Source organism: Chanodichthys erythropterus, chromosome 19 (assembly GCF_024489055.1).
Source record: "Chanodichthys erythropterus isolate Z2021 chromosome 19, ASM2448905v1, whole genome shotgun sequence".
In the NCBI taxonomy this organism is placed as follows: Eukaryota; Metazoa; Chordata; class Actinopteri; order Cypriniformes; family Xenocyprididae; genus Chanodichthys; species Chanodichthys erythropterus.
In genome coordinates, this window is record NC_090239.1 from 26,621,109 (window position 1) to 26,642,669 (window position 21,561).

The 21,561-nt window shown below is 38.0% G+C and overlaps 2 protein-coding genes and 1 long non-coding RNA gene across 5 annotated transcripts; 2 read left to right on the forward strand and 1 right to left on the reverse strand.

Annotated features, from left to right (window-relative positions):
* Positions 1 to 361: 361 nt before the first annotated feature.
* LOC137008034 (sarcoplasmic reticulum histidine-rich calcium-binding protein-like) lies at positions 362 to 21,148 on the reverse strand. Its single transcript, XM_067369826.1, has 6 exons — positions 20,225 to 21,148; positions 3,640 to 3,740; positions 3,305 to 3,373; positions 1,455 to 1,509; positions 1,294 to 1,330; positions 362 to 1,157 (listed from the first exon to the last, which is right to left on the reverse strand). The coding sequence occupies exons 1-6, from the start codon at positions 21,018 to 21,020 to the stop codon at positions 1,136 to 1,138; spliced, it is 1,080 nt and encodes a 359-aa protein (XP_067225927.1). The 5' UTR covers positions 21,021 to 21,148; the 3' UTR covers positions 362 to 1,135.
* Positions 7,856 to 9,556, forward strand: LOC137007376 (uncharacterized). Its single transcript, XR_010892609.1, has 3 exons — positions 7,856 to 8,315; positions 9,316 to 9,455; positions 9,533 to 9,556. It is a non-coding gene; the product is annotated as an uncharacterized lncRNA (long non-coding RNA).
* On the forward strand, positions 9,908 to 12,976 carry LOC137008217 (uncharacterized). Of its 3 annotated transcripts, XM_067370121.1 has the most exons (7): positions 9,908 to 10,094; positions 10,180 to 10,255; positions 11,003 to 11,321; positions 11,925 to 12,129; positions 12,227 to 12,295; positions 12,398 to 12,463; positions 12,586 to 12,976. In XM_067370121.1, the coding sequence occupies exons 3-7, from the start codon at positions 11,124 to 11,126 to the stop codon at positions 12,738 to 12,740; spliced, it is 693 nt and encodes a 230-aa protein (XP_067226222.1). In that variant the 5' UTR covers positions 9,908 to 10,094; positions 10,180 to 10,255; positions 11,003 to 11,123; the 3' UTR covers positions 12,741 to 12,976. The 3 variants fall into 3 exon arrangements, with proteins under 3 accessions (XP_067226222.1, XP_067226224.1, XP_067226223.1); XM_067370123.1 differs by lacking the exon at positions 10,180 to 10,255; XM_067370122.1 differs by lacking the exon at positions 9,908 to 10,094 and having other exon boundaries at positions 10,217 to 11,321.
* Positions 21,149 to 21,561: the final 413 nt, after the last annotated feature.

Sequence of the window (21,561 nt, forward strand, 5' to 3'; positions counted from 1 at the left end):
ATTAATGACAGAATTTTCATTTTTGAGTGAACTAACCCTTTAAGAGAGGTTTCTGTTGCATGAGCAAAGCATGGCAAATGTGTGGGTGTCATTAGTTTTAATAATAACTACTAGTATAAAAACCCATAGCATGTTAAATAGACACAATGACAATGGAAGCTGAGGGGAAACAGTGTAAAAAAATGACTGAATGTAATATGCTTATGTTTCTGCACTATATTGATACCTACTGTATTGTTTTTATCTATTTAATACTGTATTTTGTTTATTCTGTTTATTCACACACTTATAAATTGTACCCATTATTGAGATTGACAATGATTAATCTGAAACCAGAATGACACTTTATGATTTGGGGTGTAATACCAGACAGAACTGATACATGAACTTTTCGCTATTATTATTCTATATATACTACCATTCAAAAGCTTAGGTTTTTTTTAAAGGAGAGTCTTATATTCACCAAGGTTGTGTTTATTTGATCAGAAATGCAGTCAAAATAGTACTATTGTGAAATATTATTTAAGAACCTTTGCACTTAATCATATTTAATTGTTATTCATTTAATGCAGCATGTAAAGTTACCTTTAATCCTCTATGGCAGGGGTTCCCAACCACATTCCTGGAGCCCCCCCAACACTGCGTTTTCCATGTCTCCTTAATCAAACACACCGGATTCAGGCCTTAAGGTAGCCAAAAATGTTATGTTTTTAAGTCACATGACATTGGACTGTCCCTCAAAAGCCCCTTTTCCCATTGTCTCCCTCATATGGAAGACACCTGTTGAAGTGCTCCAGAAATTGCTCTATTAACCTAATTGCTAAACATCTCTTCTCAAGTGGGATTTTTTTTTTTTGTTTGTTTTTTTTTTTTTTTTGCAGCTTCATTGGTAAGTTAATTTGATATTTTTATTCAAAAATATTTCATGGTTAGAATATAATGCATACCATAGAGGGTTAAAGTTTCATTAAATAGTAAACAATAAGGTCCTGGCAGTTCCTCTCACTATTGGCCTCAGGGTGAAAATCGTCAGATCTGCTCAGTCAAATAGATAGGTCTACAAGTGAATGATTTGACCGCAAGTCTGTAGTTCCTCTGTTCACCGAAAGATGGCGCTGTAAAGGACACCAAACATTCAGAGTAAAGTCTTCACCGTCCTGTAGGTGAAGTGGAGGGCAAAAACAAAACACAAATAAGGCACAGTATAACATTATGCTGATAGCTGGTATGAATATTGAATATATCAATGTTATTATCCTGCAAGTCAATTTTGGATTAATGTCGCATCCTTACTGGTAGAGAGAACCGCTCAAAACATCAAGAATTCCACCTAAAAACAAACATTTAAACATTGAAAGTAAAATATTTAGATTAGCATAAACTAAATATATGCACTGAAATTTTCTAAAACTTTGAAACACTAGTGTGTGCATCCTTTCACAGCAGTGTCCTACCTGGCTGGCAGACTGTCTCACAGATCACAGGACAAATGTAGCAGTAGGAACAACCCTGTGAAAGGAGACATAAATGTAATGCCTGCTACAGACAATTTCAGTGTGATTTCAGCAATTCTATAAGATTATTACAAATCACATTGTACGACATGAATCTAATTGTACGGCAGGGACTCTTCTAGACCCCTGAAGGTGTGCTGTGGTATCTGACACCAAGATGTTAGCAGCAGATCCTTTAAGTCCTGTAAGTTGCGAGGTGGAGCCTCCATGAATCCGACTTGTTTGTTCAGCACATCCAACAGATGCTCGATTGGATTGAGATCCTCAAACAATTCCTGAACCATTTTTGCTTTGTGGCAGGAGCATTATCCTGCTGAAAGAGGCCACAGCCACCAGGGAATACCGTTTCCATGAAAGGGTGTACATGGTCTGCAACAATGCTTATGTACTGTAGGTGGTTCGTGTCAATGTAACATCCACATGGATGGCAGGACCCAAGGTTTCCCAGCAGAACATTGCCCAAAGCATCACACCGCCTCCACTGGCTTGCCTTCCTCCAATAGTCCATTCTGGTACAGGTAAGCGACGCAAATGCACCTTGCCATCAGACCAGGCCACCTTCTTCCATTGCTCCATGATCCAGATCTGAAGCTCACGTGCCTACCTTTGCCGCTTTCGGTGGTGGACAGGGGCACCCTGACTGGTCTGTGTCTATGCAGCTCCATACGCAACAAACTGATGCACTGTGTATTCTGACACCTTTCTATCAGAACCAGAATTAACTTAGCACGTCTGTTGGATCGGACCACACGGGCCAGCCTTCGCTCCCCACGTGCATCAGTGAGTCTTGGCTGCCCATGATCCAGTCGCCGGTTCACCACTGTTCCTTCCTTAGACACTTTTGATAGATACTGACCACTGCAGACCGGGAACACCCCACAAGAGCTGCAGTTTTGGAGATGCTCTGACCCAGTCGTCTAGCCATCCCAATTTGGTCCTTGTCAAACTCGCTCAAATCCTTACATTTGCCTATTTTTCCTGATTCTAACACATCAACTTTGAGGGCAAAATGTTCACTTGCTGCCTAATATATCCACTTACAGGTGCCGTGATGAAGATGTAATCAGTGTCATTCACTTTACCTGTCAGTGCTCATAATGTTATGCCTGACTGGTGTATGTAAACTGTACGATGATGACACCGTAGGCTACAACGCAAGTTAATTTAGAAGACTAAAACAGCATCAGAATGCACTAATGGTAAACAAATAGAGAAAGATGAATCGCAATTTGGCAATTGTGGTTTTTAAGTGTGCTGAAAAAAAAATGAGGCAAAAGAAGAGAATAAGGATGTGGAGAAAAAAGGAAAAGGATATAGATGGCTAGAGAAAAGAGGCCAACTTGGCCTGCCAATTTTGCAAATGCAGGTTGAGATAAGTAGTTTTAAGTTTTAGTGCCATGGTGCATTGATCAACACGCCATTTAATGTTGCATTTTTATTAGCTAGTCAGTAGATATAGGTCGTAGCAACACATTATGAGATGATCATGCTAAATTTCTGACACTGTCAGAAAATTATCTCATGCTATCTTTTGAAACTCTTTCACTGTATTACATAGGACCGCCGTTTAGCAGCCACGGCCACAGAAATCACCATAATCAATCATCTTCCTTTTGGGACAGCCCAAAATCGTAGAGTGTGTACCGGGCATAAGAGGGTAGTTGATACATAACATGTTGATGAGCATTTTTGGGGTTAGAATTATAGGTCTAGTGTTCGGGTGTCCACATACTTTTGGCCATGTAGTTTATTAATATAGATTTTGATCATATTAAGAAAATAACACTTACTTCACAGTGATGGCAATGTGTTGACATGTCTCCTTCCTTACAGGGACATTTGTCGCAGGTGCCACAGTGCTGAGAGGAAAGAGAGAGCCAGACACGGATAGAGTCGTAAATTACACCTCTGCTCTTTACTGGTTAAATTTAGGAAGGGATCGAACAAGATCTATACTTCAGCACATTCATTGGTCTTGCAAGTGGGCTTGTGGTCTCCGCATGGACTGATCATGGTGACATGTCATGATTTTTTTCCAGAACTGTTGAGTTTGTTGTTTGAAACTCCTTATATGTTGGGCTGTGGTATGGGTAAGTCAGTAAAGTGTGGTAGAAGGATGTTTTACCTCACAGATGGAGCAAAGGCCACAGAAAGAGCCTGATCTATACTCTTCATCCTCCATGGAAACCACCTCTTCTGGCTCTACATTTTCCTCCTCAGCAGCGTCTACAGCACAAGGGAAAGATGAGGTTTAAAGGGTTAGTTCATCCAAAAATGAAAATTCTGTAATTTATTACTCACCCTCATTCCGTTCCACACCTGTAAGTCCTTCGTTGATCTTCGGAGCGCAAATTAAGATATTTTTGTTGAAATCCGATGGCTCCGGAAGCTTCCTGAAGCAGTGTTTTGAAATTGGCCATCACTATATAAGTAGTTTTTTTTTTTTTTTTTTTTTGGCGCACCAAAAATATTCTCGTCTCTTTATAATATTAATATTGAACCACTGTACTCACATGAACTCACATGAACTGATTTAAATATGTTTTTAGTGCATTAATGGATCTTGAGAGAGGAAATGTCATTTCTCCCTATGCAGGCCTCACGTTCACGGAGCCATCGGATTTCAACAAAAATATCTCAATTTGCGTTCAGCAGATTAACGAAGGTCTTAAGGGTCTGGAACGGCATGAGTGTGAGTAATAAATGACAAAATTTTTGGGTGAACTTACCCTTTAACAAAAATCTTCATTTGTAATGGGTAAGGCACCGATTTAAGTTCAACAGCAAAGCTAATGTATACTTTGTTGCGCCTGGTTAGACTCACAGTGTTAGGCTCAAGTGTAAATTAACAAATACAAGTAGTTGATACTTAAGAGGAAGTGGTAGCCCTCATCATGTCAAAACCTGCAAATCAGAAAACATGAATCTATCCAGCAATGGTGCTGCCTAGAGCAGGAACTTAGCTCCAGGCCTAATTAAATACACCTGTGTTGGGTATGAGTCTTGGCACAGGCCCAGCAGAAATTTCCACTCAGACAGATGTGTTGCAGCTAAAAGATGCAGTATGTAATAAGTCGAAATGGGTACTGCAGTACAAATTCAAAATATTAGAGAGAGTTGTTTCCCCCATTCCATCTTCCTCAGACTCAATACTCGCGCGGGTTGCCAGATTGAGGACATGCAATAGGAGTGAACACAATTTACGAGAAGACTTACAAACTGGGTGCTTCTCGTTTCTTATTTGTGCATCCTTGTTTCCTTTCCTCTCTTCCTTTCCTCGTGTCTTAGCAGTCCTCAGCAAGCTTCCTTGCTCCTCGCTGCTCACAGTACAATTAGAGAATTGAGATGTCCTTCAAACTGGCTGAGTTCGATTGGTTTCGATTGGTTTGTAACTTAGCATGTTTCCTAAATATCTACAAACATATCGTGTTTTTCAAAAAATTACACACAGCAGTTTAAAAAATAAAAAAAATTAAAAATTAACTCTGCAGCTAAATGCCGCTATAAGCAGTGTAGGCAGCTTTGGGATGTTCGCTATGTTGTCAAAAGTACTGACTTCGGTACCAAGTCAGTAATGAAATTTTAAAAATGTGGTGCTTTGAGCACTGTTGAGTGGATTTTTAAACACCTCTGTGTTCAGGCGCTCAACATGTCTGTGATTGGCTACAATGATCAACGCACGAGAGCATTTGAAATCACACAGAAGTGCTTGAATTTGAAAGTGGGAGCGTTTGAAAGCAGGCGTCTATCAGCGGACTGGTCCACTGCTTTTAAATACTCCCGAGTGTATCTGTGTAAGTGCTCAGTGAAGAGCGTTATTGATGTATATTTACAACATGTTTTTGAAGCATTGATCATTGTAGCCAATCACTGACATCTGATGAGCACGTGAAGACAATGGCCAATGAAATGGACAGGCCAGTTAAACACAGAACGTGTTTAACTGGCCTGTCCATTTCATTGGCCATTGTCTTCCATCCTCCCAACTCGTCACATATGGACACTTGGTCAGGACTCCTTGCATCACTTTTTAATGCACTGGGTATCCTTTTGCCGTCATTTTTCAACGTGCAGGGCAGTCCGATAGACTTCTATAGGACACCGAACAGGACCCCGTTGTACAATAAATAAGAATAAATAGGAATAGGCTACAATAAATGATCTATGCCAGGGCTGGTCAAATGGTGGCTGTTACGAGCCCCTGCTCTTTCTTTTGTTTTTTTTCCTTTCTGAGCAAAGTTGCCAATTGGATGGGGGCGGAGCCTGATTATCTTCAACACCTGTGGCTTCTGCCTATTTAAGAGCTGTTGGTGGCACTCCACTTTGGCCTACCTCAAGAAACCTGTTGTTGGTGGTTTTGGAGTTTGTTTTCTTTGTTTTTGTACAGGTTGGTGAGATTTGTTTGTTTAGCTATATTAGGTTAGCGGGAAAGTATAGGTAAGTAAGCTGACCCAGAAGATTCTTTTGTGTTTGTTATTTTTCCTCGGGAGTGTGGAAAGTTTAACTCTGAGTTGTAGTTTAGATTAGTTAGCTCACCAGTCCTGATTTGAGTTTTGTATGTTTATTTGTTGCTTTGTTTTTTCCTTTTGTTTTTTATAGTTGATACTTTTACTGCCAATAAATTTGATCTCTTTTGCCCTGGCCATTGCAAACTGTTTATAACCTCTTTTGAATGGCTCTTTATGTTGGTCCCTAATCTGGGTCATAACAGTGGCCCCCAGATCATCTTTATCTGGCCACCCAACTTTTTTCTTTTTTCTTTTTGTTATGAAATCCCTCGCAGTCTGATATCAAACTGCCATCTGTGCAAAAGGGGTAGCATTCATAGGCAACAACATTCAGCGGTGAGTTTAACAACACTCAACCGCAGGTAAAACAGCATTCAGAGGTGTTTACAAATCCACTCAACAGTGCTCAAAGCATCACATTTTTAAAATTTCAGTACCAAAAAAAAGTCAGTACTTTTGACAACACTGTTTGCTAACAGTAAAAGTATTGGTAGCACTTTATTTTACGGTACGTGTAATTTCCTGGTACATATATAGTAATTATGTTGTACATCCAGGTAAAAGAGTGGTAACACAAGGTACTTCCCTGACATGTATGTACATGGGAACTAATAAGAAACACTGCTGTACTTTCCAATGGTACATACATGGTAACTACTTTGTACCTATAGACAAGTGTTGGGTAATAACAGGTGCTTACTTATAGTGTCTGTATATGGTAACTAACAGACACATTACTGTACTTCCTAATAGTACGTACATGGTAAATATTTTGTACTTGCAGACAAGTGTGGGTAATAAGCACTTATTTATGGTACCTTGTAAGACACATTACTGTACTTACTAATAGTTTAAAATGCTTAAGCTTATTATTGCAAAGGTTAAAGAGCTGGTAATTCCTATGTAATGTTTATGTACAAGGATGCACTTTTTTACAGTCCTATTTCCATGTACTTATTATGAACGTACTAGTGAATATACCAGTTAGTTAATGTGTAAGTTACACCTGGTAATTCATATGTAATGTTTATGTACAAGGGTTCACTTTATTTTACAGTCCTATTTCCATGTACTTACTCTGAACGTACTAGTGACTATACCAGTTAATTACCAGTATACCAGTTAATGTGCAAGTTACACCTGGTAAGAGCATATGTAGCTTTCAAAGACACAAAACGTACATTTTTGTAAATGAAAATGATAATTTTATTAAAAATATAAGATCAAAACGATATTTTGAGCTGTTAATCCTACACCTACCTTTAAAATAACCCATAAACATTTATTAAAACTCCGTGCTGTTTTAAATAGAAAGACAGACAAACAAGCGTAATCACAACAATTTATTTATTGCGAAAATGTTGTTCCAAAAGTAGTTCAAATGATGAGTTGCAGTCGCCGTCCTCTCTGGCGGTAAACAATAGTTTTTTACAGAGCAGAATATGATGAATCCGGCTTCTCTACGTCGTGAAAGTGTGCACTCATTCAAATGTCAATCCACTGAAACACGGCATGTCGTAATCTGTGACGAAGCAGGTGAGAGCGCGTGATTTTTTTTCCCAAACCAGTTAAGCGCAAACCACGCCCCTTTACGTTAAAACCCCACCCCGCAGCCTTGACTCACGTCTCTAGCTCGATTTCATTGGTCAACACTGTTACATTGTCACCTGAGGCGATAATGAAGGCCGTTGATGGATCCGTCGCTGACAAACGGTAAGATAAGCCTGCCAATTGTTTTTAATTGCATTTTATTATCATAAGTAACGTTATTTGTAGGTTTCAATTTGAGTTTTTTGTATTATTATTATAATTTTCATTTTTACTCTTATCTTTATTTCGATCAACCTGACGCCCTCAGGGGAGTAACGTTACGCCTGTTCTGGCTGTGATGAAGAGCAAGCCGTACATCTTAGGGTTAAAAATTTAAATTAAATTAATTTGATGCATCACTTTTCTGATAATGATTTATGTTTTAAAAAACTTTGTGTGTCTAAACGCTAGGCCATCTCAGTTAAAATGCTTATGGGCAAACTCTCAGCGTTAAGTAGCAGGGTGACTAATTTCTTTTTACTTTTACAGAACTTGTTACCTCCTGGGTATAACTATCACTTCTGCGCCTATCGTTCATGCACTACACAATCAAAGTTGGACCACACTTGATGCGTCGCTCAGAATTGCACTAACAGAAAGTTGTGAAGTAAAGGAATGGGTGAAAAAGCTTAGTGAGTCATCAGGAGTGAGTTGGAGAGTGGCAGTGACGAAACCAAGAAAGGGACAACGTGTGCTTTATAAGGTAATGTAAAATCAGTTCATTCATCTTTACACTTAATTAGTGTAGGACAATTTGTTACACTGAAAATGTCTTTACAGTAGTCTAAATGGTGTTAACACACAGTACTGTATTGTGCAAAAGGCACATTAGATTCTTCACCTAAATCTTAAGACGATTATATATTTCACTAGTGTGCCAGTAAGAAATATCAGTTAACATTTTCAAACTTTCCTTTTACCATTAATTGTACTAGTTCAGTGAGATTTGTATCCCTGTGATGGACTGGACATCTGTAGGCTCCAGTATTTACACAACCCTAGGACAAGTGGATTTTCGTATGCACAGCGAGTCCAGAATGGTATGGTTCGCACATAGATAATGTAGTCCATAATGTAGTCCATCTGGGATTGCATAAAGAGAAAAATAAACTGTGGCAACATCTCTAATACACTTGGAGAAATCTACCTGCAAATCTAAAAACAATAAAATTTAAAACAATAATAAAACATTTATTTATGAATTTTTTTCAAACATCCTCAATTTACAGCATTTTTCTCAAATGCATACACATTTTTACATTTTTCGGCTTTGCAGGTAGATGAGTATTAGAGATGTTGCCACAGGATTTAATCAGTCTCAGTTTTTTGTCTCATGTAATCCCAGTCAGACTCGATGATGATGGTGAGATCAGAACTCTGTGTTGGACTCCTTGTGAATACAAAAATCTCATTGGCTTATTTGTTGTTGCTGTCATTGTCAGCCAGGACTCTCTGGAAGAAGAGATGCATCACAATTTTATGTTTTCCTAGATAAATAAATTGGTGGTAGTAATTATTATTATTATTATTATTATAACAATTGATGGCAAAATGAAAGTTTAGAAATGTAAACTTTTTTTTTTTCCTTTTACTGGCACACTAATACAACAGATATAAATGACTAAATAAAATCTAACATGCCGAAGATTTGCGCACAGTTCTGTATATTTAAACATTCATATTTGATCTATATCTATCTGTAGGCTCATTATAGGTGCCAGCACAATGTTTGTGTTCGATCAGGCACGGCTAATCAAAGACGGTTGTCAAAAAATACATGCTGTGAGGCAAAAATGGTTTGCACTCTGGTGAAGGCTGTAGACAAAAGGGGAGGATCTAGTAGGTGAGTTAGAAATATGAAGATGAGATAAAATAAGTGTTTTTGCCAGCTGCTTTGTGAGATTTGTTTTTATTTTTCAGGAGCAATGATCCCCATATACCCACCTACCCAACTTCTGTGCATTTGTATAATGTACATAATCCAACCCGATCTCACGGCAATTCGTACGTATTTTACGAGGTGGCTAAATCGTATGAATTCATACGACCTCACTCGTACTAATTCATACGTTTTTTGCTAAATCGTATGTATTTTTACGAGTTGACAAATTCGTATGAATTCATACGAATGACCTACCCCAAACCCCGCCCCTAAACCTAACCGTCAGTGGGGTTTAGACAAATCGTACGAATTCGCACGAGTGAGGTCGTATGAATTTATACGAAATAGCCACCTCGTAGAATAAGTACGAATTGGTCGTGAGATAGCGTTGACATAATCATAACATCTTTGTTGCGGAGGCACTGAGACACAGGGATGTAGGGGCCAAGGCAATAGAGTCCCTGACGCAGTTGTTTGAGATCGGGCACAGCCCAACATCAGCTCTGGCTGTACTTAAAAGTGACCTGCTGGCTGAGCATGGCAACAACTATATGCCTCAGCCAACCGTGCCCTTTGCCCAGACCTTCAGTTTTGCTACAGGTATGTGAAATTGTACTAGGTCTACAAAGTAAAATCAGTAGCTTTGACAGACCTATGTAGTTCAAAAAAATAATTTCATTTGCAGACTGTATCAGAAGGTTAATAAGCAGGAGTTTGGAGAGCAGAGTGGGGAGGGAATGCTAGCAGCTTTGGAAAGGCAGGTAAAATCCTACAATGCAGCATGTGATGACAGTTGTGCAAAGCTTGGAATGTCTTCAGCAGGAACACCACTTGTAGCCATTTGTTCACCTTTGATGAAACAAACACACAGTCTTTCCAATAGTGGAGAGATGTGTTTTATGGATTCTTCTGGTAACATGGACCAGGAGAACTGCAGGGTGTTTCTCCTTCTCACACACACCTGTGCAGGTGGTCTTCCTCTTGGGATAGTAATAACCCAGTCGGAAGATGAGAGGACAGTTAGTGAGGGATTGACGCTGTTTAAGTCCTTATTGACAAAAGATGCCTTTGGAGGGAGAGGTGAGGCAGGCCCTTGTGTGTTTCTTACAGATGACTCAAAGGCAGAAAAGGGAGCTATAGCCCAGGTCTTTCCTGAAGCCACACAGCTGCTCTGCATATTTCATCTTTTGCAAGCTGTGTGGAGGTGGTTGTGGAACAAAGAACACAAAGTTGAGATGAAGGAAAGACAGACACTGTTCAGCATAGTAAAAGACATGCTTTATGCCAGGGAGATGAGTAAAGTTGAATTACTCTACCAGCAAGCCCTGAACAACCCTTTGACCACCAGGTAGAGAAAATAGTAGACTGGTAGAGGTAGCTTGAATATTTTCTTATTATTTCTGGTGTGTTTACCCTGAGAGGCCTATTTAGAGGCTTTTATTGTACTGTATTTATTCTTTACTTATTATTATTATTATTTTTTATTTTTTTTTTTTAACTAATTACAGATACAAGAAGTTCCTAACCTACCTACAGAGTCTTTTCAGTCGACGTGAGAGTTGGGCTCTCAGCTATAGAAGGGACTTGCCAACACGTGGCAACCAAACAAATAACTATGTGGAAGCTGCTATGCGAGTCTTGAAAGACAAAATACTTCAGAGGACAAAAGCATTCAACCTCCCTCAATTATTCAACCTTTTCGTCACCCGACTAGAGATGTACTATGAAGCACGTGTGACAGACGTTGCACTTGGCCACTGGGAGGCATTCCACCGATCAAGATTCCTTGCTACAGAAAGTAATATTAAAACATCTGATATTTCTCAGGTAAAGTATGATTTTTAAATATAAATCTTTATAAACTTGACGATTTTTTTCTCATTATATGTTTTTAAGCCATCTTGCAGCCTTGTGTCATCATCAACTGTCAATGTTCAATTCCAATAAGAACGCAAGTACAAAGGAGGCATGAAAGTACCCCTATGTAAAAAGTAAACATTTGTCATTTTGTTTTACAGAAATTACACAGAAATTAAGTGATAGAGACTTGGAGATAGCCTGCAGTATGTTTTATTGGCATATTAAAAAGAATCTTAACATTGACAAAGCGCTAGTAACATTAAATATGCATATTTGTTTTTGTGAATACATGCAGTAAAATAAAAAATATATAAATAATATAACCTATTGAAACATTATTTATAACATCTGTAAAATGTAAATTTAAAATGTAAAGGTAAAATGTTATTTATTGTGCATTGGGTGTGAACTAACCATTTAAGTACCATGGTGGTACTTAAAAGATTAGTTCACCCAAAAATGAAAATTCTGTCATTTATTACTCACTCTCATGTCGTTCTACACTCATAAGACCTTTGTTCATCTCCAGAAAACAAAACAACAAAATAACGACTATTCAACAATATCTAGGTTGGAGAGAAGAAGTTTCAGGTGATATCCTCCACATCAGGGCACACCTATACAGTGGACATGGAGTTGGAGCTCTGTCCTGTTGGTCATAGTGGAGCACCATGCAAACACCAGGCAGCAATAGTGCAAAATTACAACATCACCTCCATCAACTTTCTTCCCACAACAGTTGAAATGAGGGCTGAGCTGCTGAAAATAACAAAAGGTAATTTTCTTTCTTTGCAGCATAGGTTCTCACACATGGACTGACACTACCCTCTTAAGATATTTTAACAAATATATCCTGTTTATCATCTTCACAGCCTCAGTTTCTCTTGACTTCCTGAAACCTTTACGGCAAAATATGCCTAAGCCAAGCACGTTAGCTGTAGGTAAGAAAGTTCAAGTGGGACATAAAACCTTCATTATATATACTTAATTCTTAATAAAAACAACTTGTACAGCAGTGTGACATTAGTATACAATTGTTATAGACATGCCTCCCAGGCAAGAATACTTCAATACTGATCATCAGTACCATCTCAGTGCTCAAGATGACGGTCAGTATAAAGGGAGAGAGGTGCTGTTTTTTTACAATGTATTCCTTTTTTTTTTTTTTTCTAATGGTGGCATATCTCATGCTACATTTCATTTTGTCTCTGTGCTTGTTATGAACCCTTAGACTTGCATCAACTGGGCCCGTCTACCCTCAGCTCTGCACAACTGCACCAAACATCACCTACTCTAGAGGACACATACTCCAAACGACACTGTGTGCCGGGTAACTCGGAGGAAGGTGAGTCCATGAAGCTTAATTACATTAAAAATTCTGTCTAATTGTTATTAGAGCCAAAGAAGTTTGCTACCAAAATCATCATTCTGATTCAGTATCATACCATTCTGAAAAAGTAAACGGATGTAAAAAATCAAAACATACAACTAACAGCAAAGATTACTAGGGAGTTAAAAGCATGTGCCATGCAGTGCTTGGGCTTGCAGTGTTTGCAGCTATATTCAGATGTTTGTGTGGAAAGACATTACTGTTACATAATTTAGTTTTGACTAAATTGACATCCCTCAGTTTTGTTTACTGGTCAAAGTGTTTGTTGTTGTTTAATTGTTTTATTGTTTTCTTATTAAACAGCATCTATACCTCAGTCTCCTGTGAGACGGATGCTGGGACTGCTCAGTGATCTGGCTGAAAACTCTGACTACAGTGATGCCATTACTACAATGGCCAAGCAGCTTGAAAAGATGCAGCACAATCCGACCCAACTGATCTCTGCATTTTACTGTTTTGGTAAAGGGATGTCTGTGTCAAAACGTGCAGCAGCATTAAGACGAGCTGCTAGAAGACCAGGTCCTATTATTGGCTGTCAGCCAACAGCAGTGGCCCGAAGAACAAATAAGACCGGTTCTAGGCGGCGTTTGACAGCTGGACGGCCCAGAAAAAGTAGTTCTGGTCCAGAGCATGACTACAGCAGATATACAGGAAAAGGGGGAAAAGGGCTGTCAGGGTTAGCCACAAATTGTCAGAATCTGTGGCAATGAACTTCTCGCATCAAACTTAAAATGGTACCAATGTTTGAATGTTTCAAAATATCAATTAGTAGACAAGTTTAAGGGTTAGTTCACCCGAAAATGAAAATTCTGTCATTAATTACTCACCCTCATGTTTTTCCACACCTGTAAGACCTTTGTTCATCTTGAGAACACAAATTAAGATATTTTTGATGAAACCCAAGTGGTATATGACTTGTCCATAGACGGCAATATAATCAACACTTTCAAGGTCCAGAAAGGTACTAAAGATATCATTAAAACAGTCATGTGACTGCAGTGGTTCAACCTTAAATTTATTAATGATGAGAAATACTTTTTGTGTGCAAAAACAAAACAAAAATTACAACTTTATTCAACAATCTCTTCTCTTCTGTGTCATTCTTGTAATTGCTTACGTCCAGCGCTTCCAGGTTCTACGTCAGAACGCCGACTCATTATTGGCCGGCTCCTGCGTCAGCATCACACGCATGCATCATGCTGATCACATGATCAGCTTTAGCCAATACTGAGCCGGCATTCTGACGTAGAACCTGGAAGCGCTGGACGTAAACAATTATGAGAATGACACAGAAGAGAAGAGATTGTTGAATAAAGCTGTAATTTTGTGCGCTTAAAAAAAAAAAAAAAAAAAAATTCTCGTCTCTTCATAACATGTTGAACCACTGCAGTCATATGACTGTTTTAACAATGTCTTTAGTACCTTTCTGGACCTTGAAAGTGTTGATTTATATATCTCTGTCTATGGACGAGTCATATACCTCTCAGATTTCATCAAAAATATCTTAATTTGTGTTCTGAAGATGAACGAAGGTCTTACGGGTGTGGAACGACATGAGGGTGAGTAATTAATGACAGAATTTTCATTTTTGGGTGAACAAACCCTATACTGCAAGTATTATTTATGAATTCTAGGTTAGGACTGCAGGTTATGAAGTTATATTAAAAATCATATTCATAAACTTGTTTACACTAGGAACTGCACAGACAAATTTAATTTCATGCATCCTTTTAAAGTTCTTGATAGCATTGTGAATTGTATGTAATATTGTTTTTGTGTACCATGGCATTTTTTGCATTTTATCTTTTTAACCACACAGTGCTGTGGTATTTTTTCTTAATCAGCTCTGTGATCATTTGTAATCATTAAATTATTTCAAAGAAAGGTGTGCTTTCAAATCAGTCTCTGGGTACTTTGATGTCATACTCTGATTGGTCTGCGCAGCTTCAGGTAGCCTTAGACTGCAGGGTAATGAGGTCATATTGTTTACTAAAGAATGAAGAATAAGCTAAAGAATATATATATATATATATTTTTTAAACCCTTTTGTTTGTGGGTGTTTTATAATCTATATGTGTGTAGTTTTATGCACTTTTAATTCACTTTATGCATCCTTTTTATTTAAGTTGTAAATTGTGTGTGCAACGTTTCACTTTGTATACACTTGTGTATCCCTTTTGTATATTGGGTATTGTATTAAAATTAGTTTCCCACATGAAAAATATTATAGTAAATAATAGTAATTACTATAGTGTTTTGAACCATACTATAGTAAAGTACTTTAGAATTTACCACCACAAATTTAATTTTAGTTGTAGTGGTAATATAAAAACTATAGTAATATAAACAAATTACCCAATACTGTAAGTATTCTACAACTATAGGGTGTCTTATACTACAATACACTATAGTATACTTTAGTTTTTACTAGAGTAAACTGTACTGTTCATTACAGTTTATCAGTTCACTATAGTTAATGCTACAGTATTCTGTAGCATTCATAAACAAAGTGTTGTAAATACTTAAATATACACTCTATACTACATTTTACCATAGTGCGGTTTACAAACACTATCGTACTTAATATAAATTATAGTATTTTTTCATGTGGGGCGGTGTGGCAAATCAGCGCCGTGATTTAGTTGACCAATGAAATCGAGCTAGAGACGTGAGTCAAGGCTGCGGGGTGGGGTTTTAACGTAAAGGGGCGTGGTTTGCACTTAACTGGTTTGGGGAAAAAAATCACGCGGTGAGAGCCAATGAGCGTTTGATATCAGTGCCGTAAACCATGTCGTAACGCTTCTCGAGGTTGGCGCTACTTTCAAATTTAAATTATAACGAGCGCGAGCTTTGACTGTGACGTCGCTGCTGAGAATGAAGATGAAGATTTATGGATAAAGGGTTGAATTTGGATCTGTTCCTTACAAACATGGATTCTAAAGATATGGAGTACAGCAAACAAATAAAATGGGTGTGATTTGTGAATGTTGTGTTTTGATGTATCTTATGGTTGTATTGTCAGTCGCTGCATAGGAGAAAACATCTTCTGTGTCTCACAGCTAACAAACTAAATATTATAAGTCACGAACAGAAATGTTATTTCATATTAAGTAGATGAGTAAACTGTATTCAAAAAATGTGACTGAAAACATGTATTGAATACATATACAACAGATTTAAAACATTAATCCCATGATTTTATTACAGGGGAATTCATTTACATTCAAACTTTACGTTACATGATTTATTATTGCTGTTAATACGTAATGTATGTTTTTGTGTGTATGAAAACGTATGTGTGGTTAAACCACATTTTATGAAAAAATACACATGATGTATTCTCATGAGATCACGGTAATTCCTATGTAACGTTTATGTACAAGGGCTCACTTTATTTTACAGTCCTATTTCCATGTACTTATTATGAACGTACTAGTGAATATACCAGTTAGTTAATGCGTAAATTACACATTACTTAGGGTGAGGTATAAGCATGGTTCAAGATATGTCTTGAGTACTGGATGATATACTTTTGCGGTTCAACTTGCCTAATCTTTACAGGACAATAATTCACTTAGGGGTATTTTGATGACATACATACAGATCAGTAACACTACTGTACTTGGTATACTCAGTTGTCATGTGTCAAAAGCCTTGCTTAAAAGGATAAGTATTAACACTATGTTAAAGTGCTGTATAGTTACTGCAGTGTATCATTTTGGTAAGCACATTTGTTTCACAGTAGTTAAGTGTCTGTTATTTGTGTCCACACTTGTCCGTGAGTACAACATAGTTACCATATATACCACTAGTAAGTGCCTGTTATTACTGACAATTGTCCAAAAGTACAACATAGTTACCATGTATATACCACTAGTAAGTACAGTAATGTGTCTTACTAGTTACCACACATAAGTGCCTGTTATTACCCACACTTGTCTGTAAGTACAAAATATTCACCATGTACATACCAATAGTAAGTACAGTAATGTGTCTGTTAGTTACCATATACGACACTATAAGTAAGCACCTGTTATTACCCAACACTTGTCTATAGGTACAAAGTAGTTACCATGTATGTACATTGGAAAGTACAGCAGTGTTTCTTATTAGTTCCCATGTACATACATGTCAGGTAAGTACCTTGTGTTACCACTCTTTTACCTGTACAACATAATTACTATATATGTACCAGGAAAGTACACGTACTGTAAAATAAAGTGCTACCAAAGTATTTTGAAGTTTAATCAAAGAAAAAAAATTGCTGTGACTAACATGCATGAGAACTTTTACCTGTAACTATATCCCTAGCATAATCTTGGTATTTCTTTGCATTTCTCTAATCACCTCTTTCTCCACTTGTTTGTAACTCTTCCTTCATTACTGTCGACTAATGCAACTACTGCAAGTATAAATCTCTTATCTCCTCTTGTTTTTTGCTGCCAAGGTCAATTAATACCCAAACAAATCAGCAACACTTCAGACACATGCTAACTAATCACAGAATCTTAAACAAGAGATCTCTCCAACTCCACTCTCACATCAATGCATGTCCTACTACTGGCTACTTTTTTTTTTTTACAACACTTAACCCTACAGCAGTTTGAAAGCTACAGAATAGTCCTGTCAACGTTTCTGTCACAAGCTCTTGAAATAGTTGTGCTCAGTCAACTCTCAGGTTTCCTGGAGTGAATTTGCATCCAAGTCTAATCACAGGGATGCAAAGTTCAGCGCTTAGACCTTTTTTTATTCTCGATATATACTCAACCTGACTGAGCAAAATCATAAAGGCACATTGCTTCTTTCACTGCTACACAGATGATGACAGCTACGTGACATTCTAAGCCATCGGTGCTATCTCAATTTGTTTCCCTGCATCCAGACATCTTCGCCACTTTTCAGTTGATTCTTGCTAAGATAAAATCTCAATCCAGAACATCAGTCAACCATAACGTCATTATACAGCTGGGTTCAACAACACCAACTCCAGCCTGAAGTCACCATTATTTCACAGTTTATTTATTTGATAAATTGCTTCAGACCATTTTTCCTGCTCCATTCATGGAAACTGCCAATTAATTGCTAAGTTTGGTAATAAACATACTCACGTGACAGTAGTTAGTTTAATAGATAACAGATATGGTTGCTTTGTTCTAAATCAAATGGCAGCTGAAACTGAAATGTACTTTGTACTTGTAAATTGATAACAGATCCTAGGTTTCACTGGTGGCTTACAGTCATGTAACATATATGCCGTGTGTTAGGTTCATGTCAACAGCATTCAACCAGAAAGGACTTAAAGTAGTTGGAATATTTCAGCTGCTGTAGCTGTTCAGATATAGTGAGCTATTTTAGGGTCGATGTGTGACTTCACAGACTCACTGAAGGATATACACAGGATTTTAGACAGCCAACAATGGCTCTGTTCCAAAACCTAGAGAAATGCATACGTAGACCGCATAAACCTATAAAGCATAGTTCATATTTGATACACAAAATTTCCAAGGCCTCTAAATTATAAACATGATCAAAACTGCTGAAAAACATTCTGCTGTATGATAATTCTTATTTTAACAAGTTAAAGGCCTTTTAGTATGGCAATTCATGTCTTTTTGCTGTAAAATCTGAAGTGATTTTTAAAAAATAAACTTTTATATTGTTAGAAGAGATATTTCAAGATAAACATTTACTGGACTGAAGCAACCACTCGATTGTCCATACTTTTTATTTTTTAGAAAAATGTAAATATCAAATAAGATACGAGAGGAAGGTTTATTTGTTCATCTCTCAGTCATCATTGTATTGCATTATATGTTTTGCCCCCGCAATTAACACTAGAGCTTTGATCATAAACCTAAGCATTTAAATATAATCTTACTAAGTCATATTATTTGGAGATATACATGACAACTATGCATTTTAAGTGAGTAGTCTTCTGTACTGTTACAAAGATCTCATTGATTTACATTACAAGCTATCAGAATTAAATCTTTTTGGCCATATAAATAACAGCTTCTGCACTAAATTGCATATTTCATATCTCTGAATAAAACTGGGGTGTTTTATTCCACTTTGATTATGAGCTCTAGATTTTTACTATATGATACTCAAAATTAAAGTAATATTCATTCTTTAGTTTTTTCTGACTATTACTTAATATGTCAGGCTTTAGAGTATCAAGGCATAGGTCTGTCCCAAAAAAAATCAATTGAAAATGGTGGATGAACAATTGTTAATGTAGCCTATAGCAACATGTTAATGGCATACTCTTGAAATCAGTTCAATAGAGAGTTGAATCTGAGAACAGTGCTGTTTAGCCTATGCAGAGCATTCCAAATCAGTCACTAATGAGGTTCAGTGTCAGATAGGATGTGGCCTTGAATGGCAGCTCACTATGAGTCAGTGATTTGAGTGATGTGCAGAAAAAAAAACAACAACTATGCTTTTCCCTTTTACTTAAAGGTGCCCTCGAATGAAAAATTGAATTGATCTTGGCATAGTAAAATAACAAGAGTTCAGTACATGGAAATGACATACAGCGAGTCTCAAACTCCATTGTTTCATCCTTCTTGTATAAATCTCATTTGTTCAAAAGACCTCAGAAGAACAGGCGAATCTCAACATAACACCGACTGTTACGTAACAGTCGGGGTGTACGCCCCCAATATTTGCATATGCCAGCCCATGTTCCCAACATTATGAAAGGCATTAGACAAGGGCAGAACGTCTGGATCTGTGCAGGTGAATCAACAGACTAGGTAAGCAAGCAAGAACAATAGCAAAAAATGTTAGATGGAGCAATAATAACTGACATGATCCATGATATCATGATATTTTTAGTGATATTTGTAAATTGTCTTTCTAAATGTTTCGTTAGCATGTTGCTAATGTACTGTTATATGTGGTTAAAGTTACCATCGTTTCTTACTGTATTCACGGAGACAAGAGCCGTCGCTATTTTCATTTTTTAAACACTTGCAGTCTGTATAATTCATAAACGCAACTTCATTCTTTATAAATCTCTCCAACAGTGTAGCATTAGCCGTTACCCACGGAGCACAGCCTCAAATTCATTCAGAATCAAATGTAAACAATATAACAGTATACAATAATCACATAATCCGATGCATGCATGACGAACACTTTGTAAAGATCCATTTGAGGGTTATATTAGCTGTGTGAACTTTGTTTATGCACTGTTCAAGGCAAGCGCGAGCTCCGTGGGCATGGAGCAGGAGAATTAAAGGGCCAGTAGCCCTGAATCGGCTCATTTATAAGGATGCCCCAAAATAGGCAGTTAAAAAAAATGAATAAAACAAAATTTATGCGGTATTTTGAGCTGAAACTTCACAGACACATTCAGGGGACACCTTAGACTTATATTACTTTTTTTTTTTTTTTAAAGTTCTAGGGCACCTTTAAATGGCATGTGTAAGAACACTTGACAGTGATCCTCTGTAAAGGCTAATTCTGTAGTTACCTTCAGCATCATCCTCAACTATAGTCTCTTCATCTCCAGCCTCCTCAATATCTTCAACAGCAGCTACCATTTCCCCATCTGCCTCTTCCTCTTCCACTGCTGTTTCTTCTTCATCTGCTGTCTCTGATTTCTCATCTTCTAATTCTTCTACATCTACCTCTATCTGCTCCTCCTCCGCCTCCTCTGCTACTACTTCATCTGTATTTTCCTCCTCTTCATCTGCTTCTTCCTCCTCCTCATCTTCCTCTGCTTCTTCTTGTTCATCTTCTACTTCTCCGTTCTCATCCTCCTCCTCTGTTTCTTCTTGTTCATCATCATCATCTGCTGCTTCTTGTTCATCTACTCCTCCGTTAACATCATCCTCCTCTGTTTCTTCTTGCTCATCATCATCTGCTGCTTCTTGTTCATCTACTTCATTCTCATCATCTTCCTCTGCAGCTTCTTGTTCATCTTCTATTACTTCCGTTTCATCATCTTCCTCTTCATCTGCTCCTTCCACCTCAGCTTCCTCTACTTCAGCCACAGCGACTTCTTCCTCGTCCTCCGTAAACTCTGCTTCCGTTGACGCCTCAGGAGCTCCCTCTGCTTCCCCATCTCCTCCTGCGTCATCAGCTGTGTTTCCACCTTCCTCATCAGCAACCACCTCCTCTTTCTCACCTCCAGTAGGCTCCAGACCTCCCAGCTCCTCGGCTTCCTCACTTTGCAGCCTTTCTTCGGCCTGTACAGAATCCCTGAAAGCTCCAGTGCAAAACAGAGCTACGATAAGCCCCAACAACCAACTGCGTGAAACTGCCATCTTGCCGCCACTCCCTCACACAAGAGCAGCAGGAAAAACCAGAGTCCAATCTAAAAAAATGTGTTTGTATCCACCCAAGATTGCAAGACTTGACAAGTCACGATCACACAGAGGGACACCCTGCAGTTGCCGGATCCACCAGAGTTAGCTGAGTGAAAGAGAGGGGCTGGTCTTTGTTGTGCGGTCACATGTACACTCACACCATTCTCTGCATGGTGTAGCACAGAGGAACATACTGAGATGATTGACAGGGCCACATGCACGAGACACACTTCTAACACCCTGTATTATTACATCTTTGTCTATGTGAATGTGTGAGAGAAAGTGAGGCAAATAAAAGGAAGATTACAGGGAAGCACAAATTAACTTTAGAAACCAACTTTTTTCAAACATTCACACAACTGAGTGAAGCCAGACCCATTTCGACTCTCCTTAGGCCTGGAGGGTGGGAAGCTATATAAAGAGGCTCTCAATAGCAGCAGTACACTGCATGATCTGACCTTCAATAGATCACTCAGCTGGTGAAACTCCATCCGTTCCT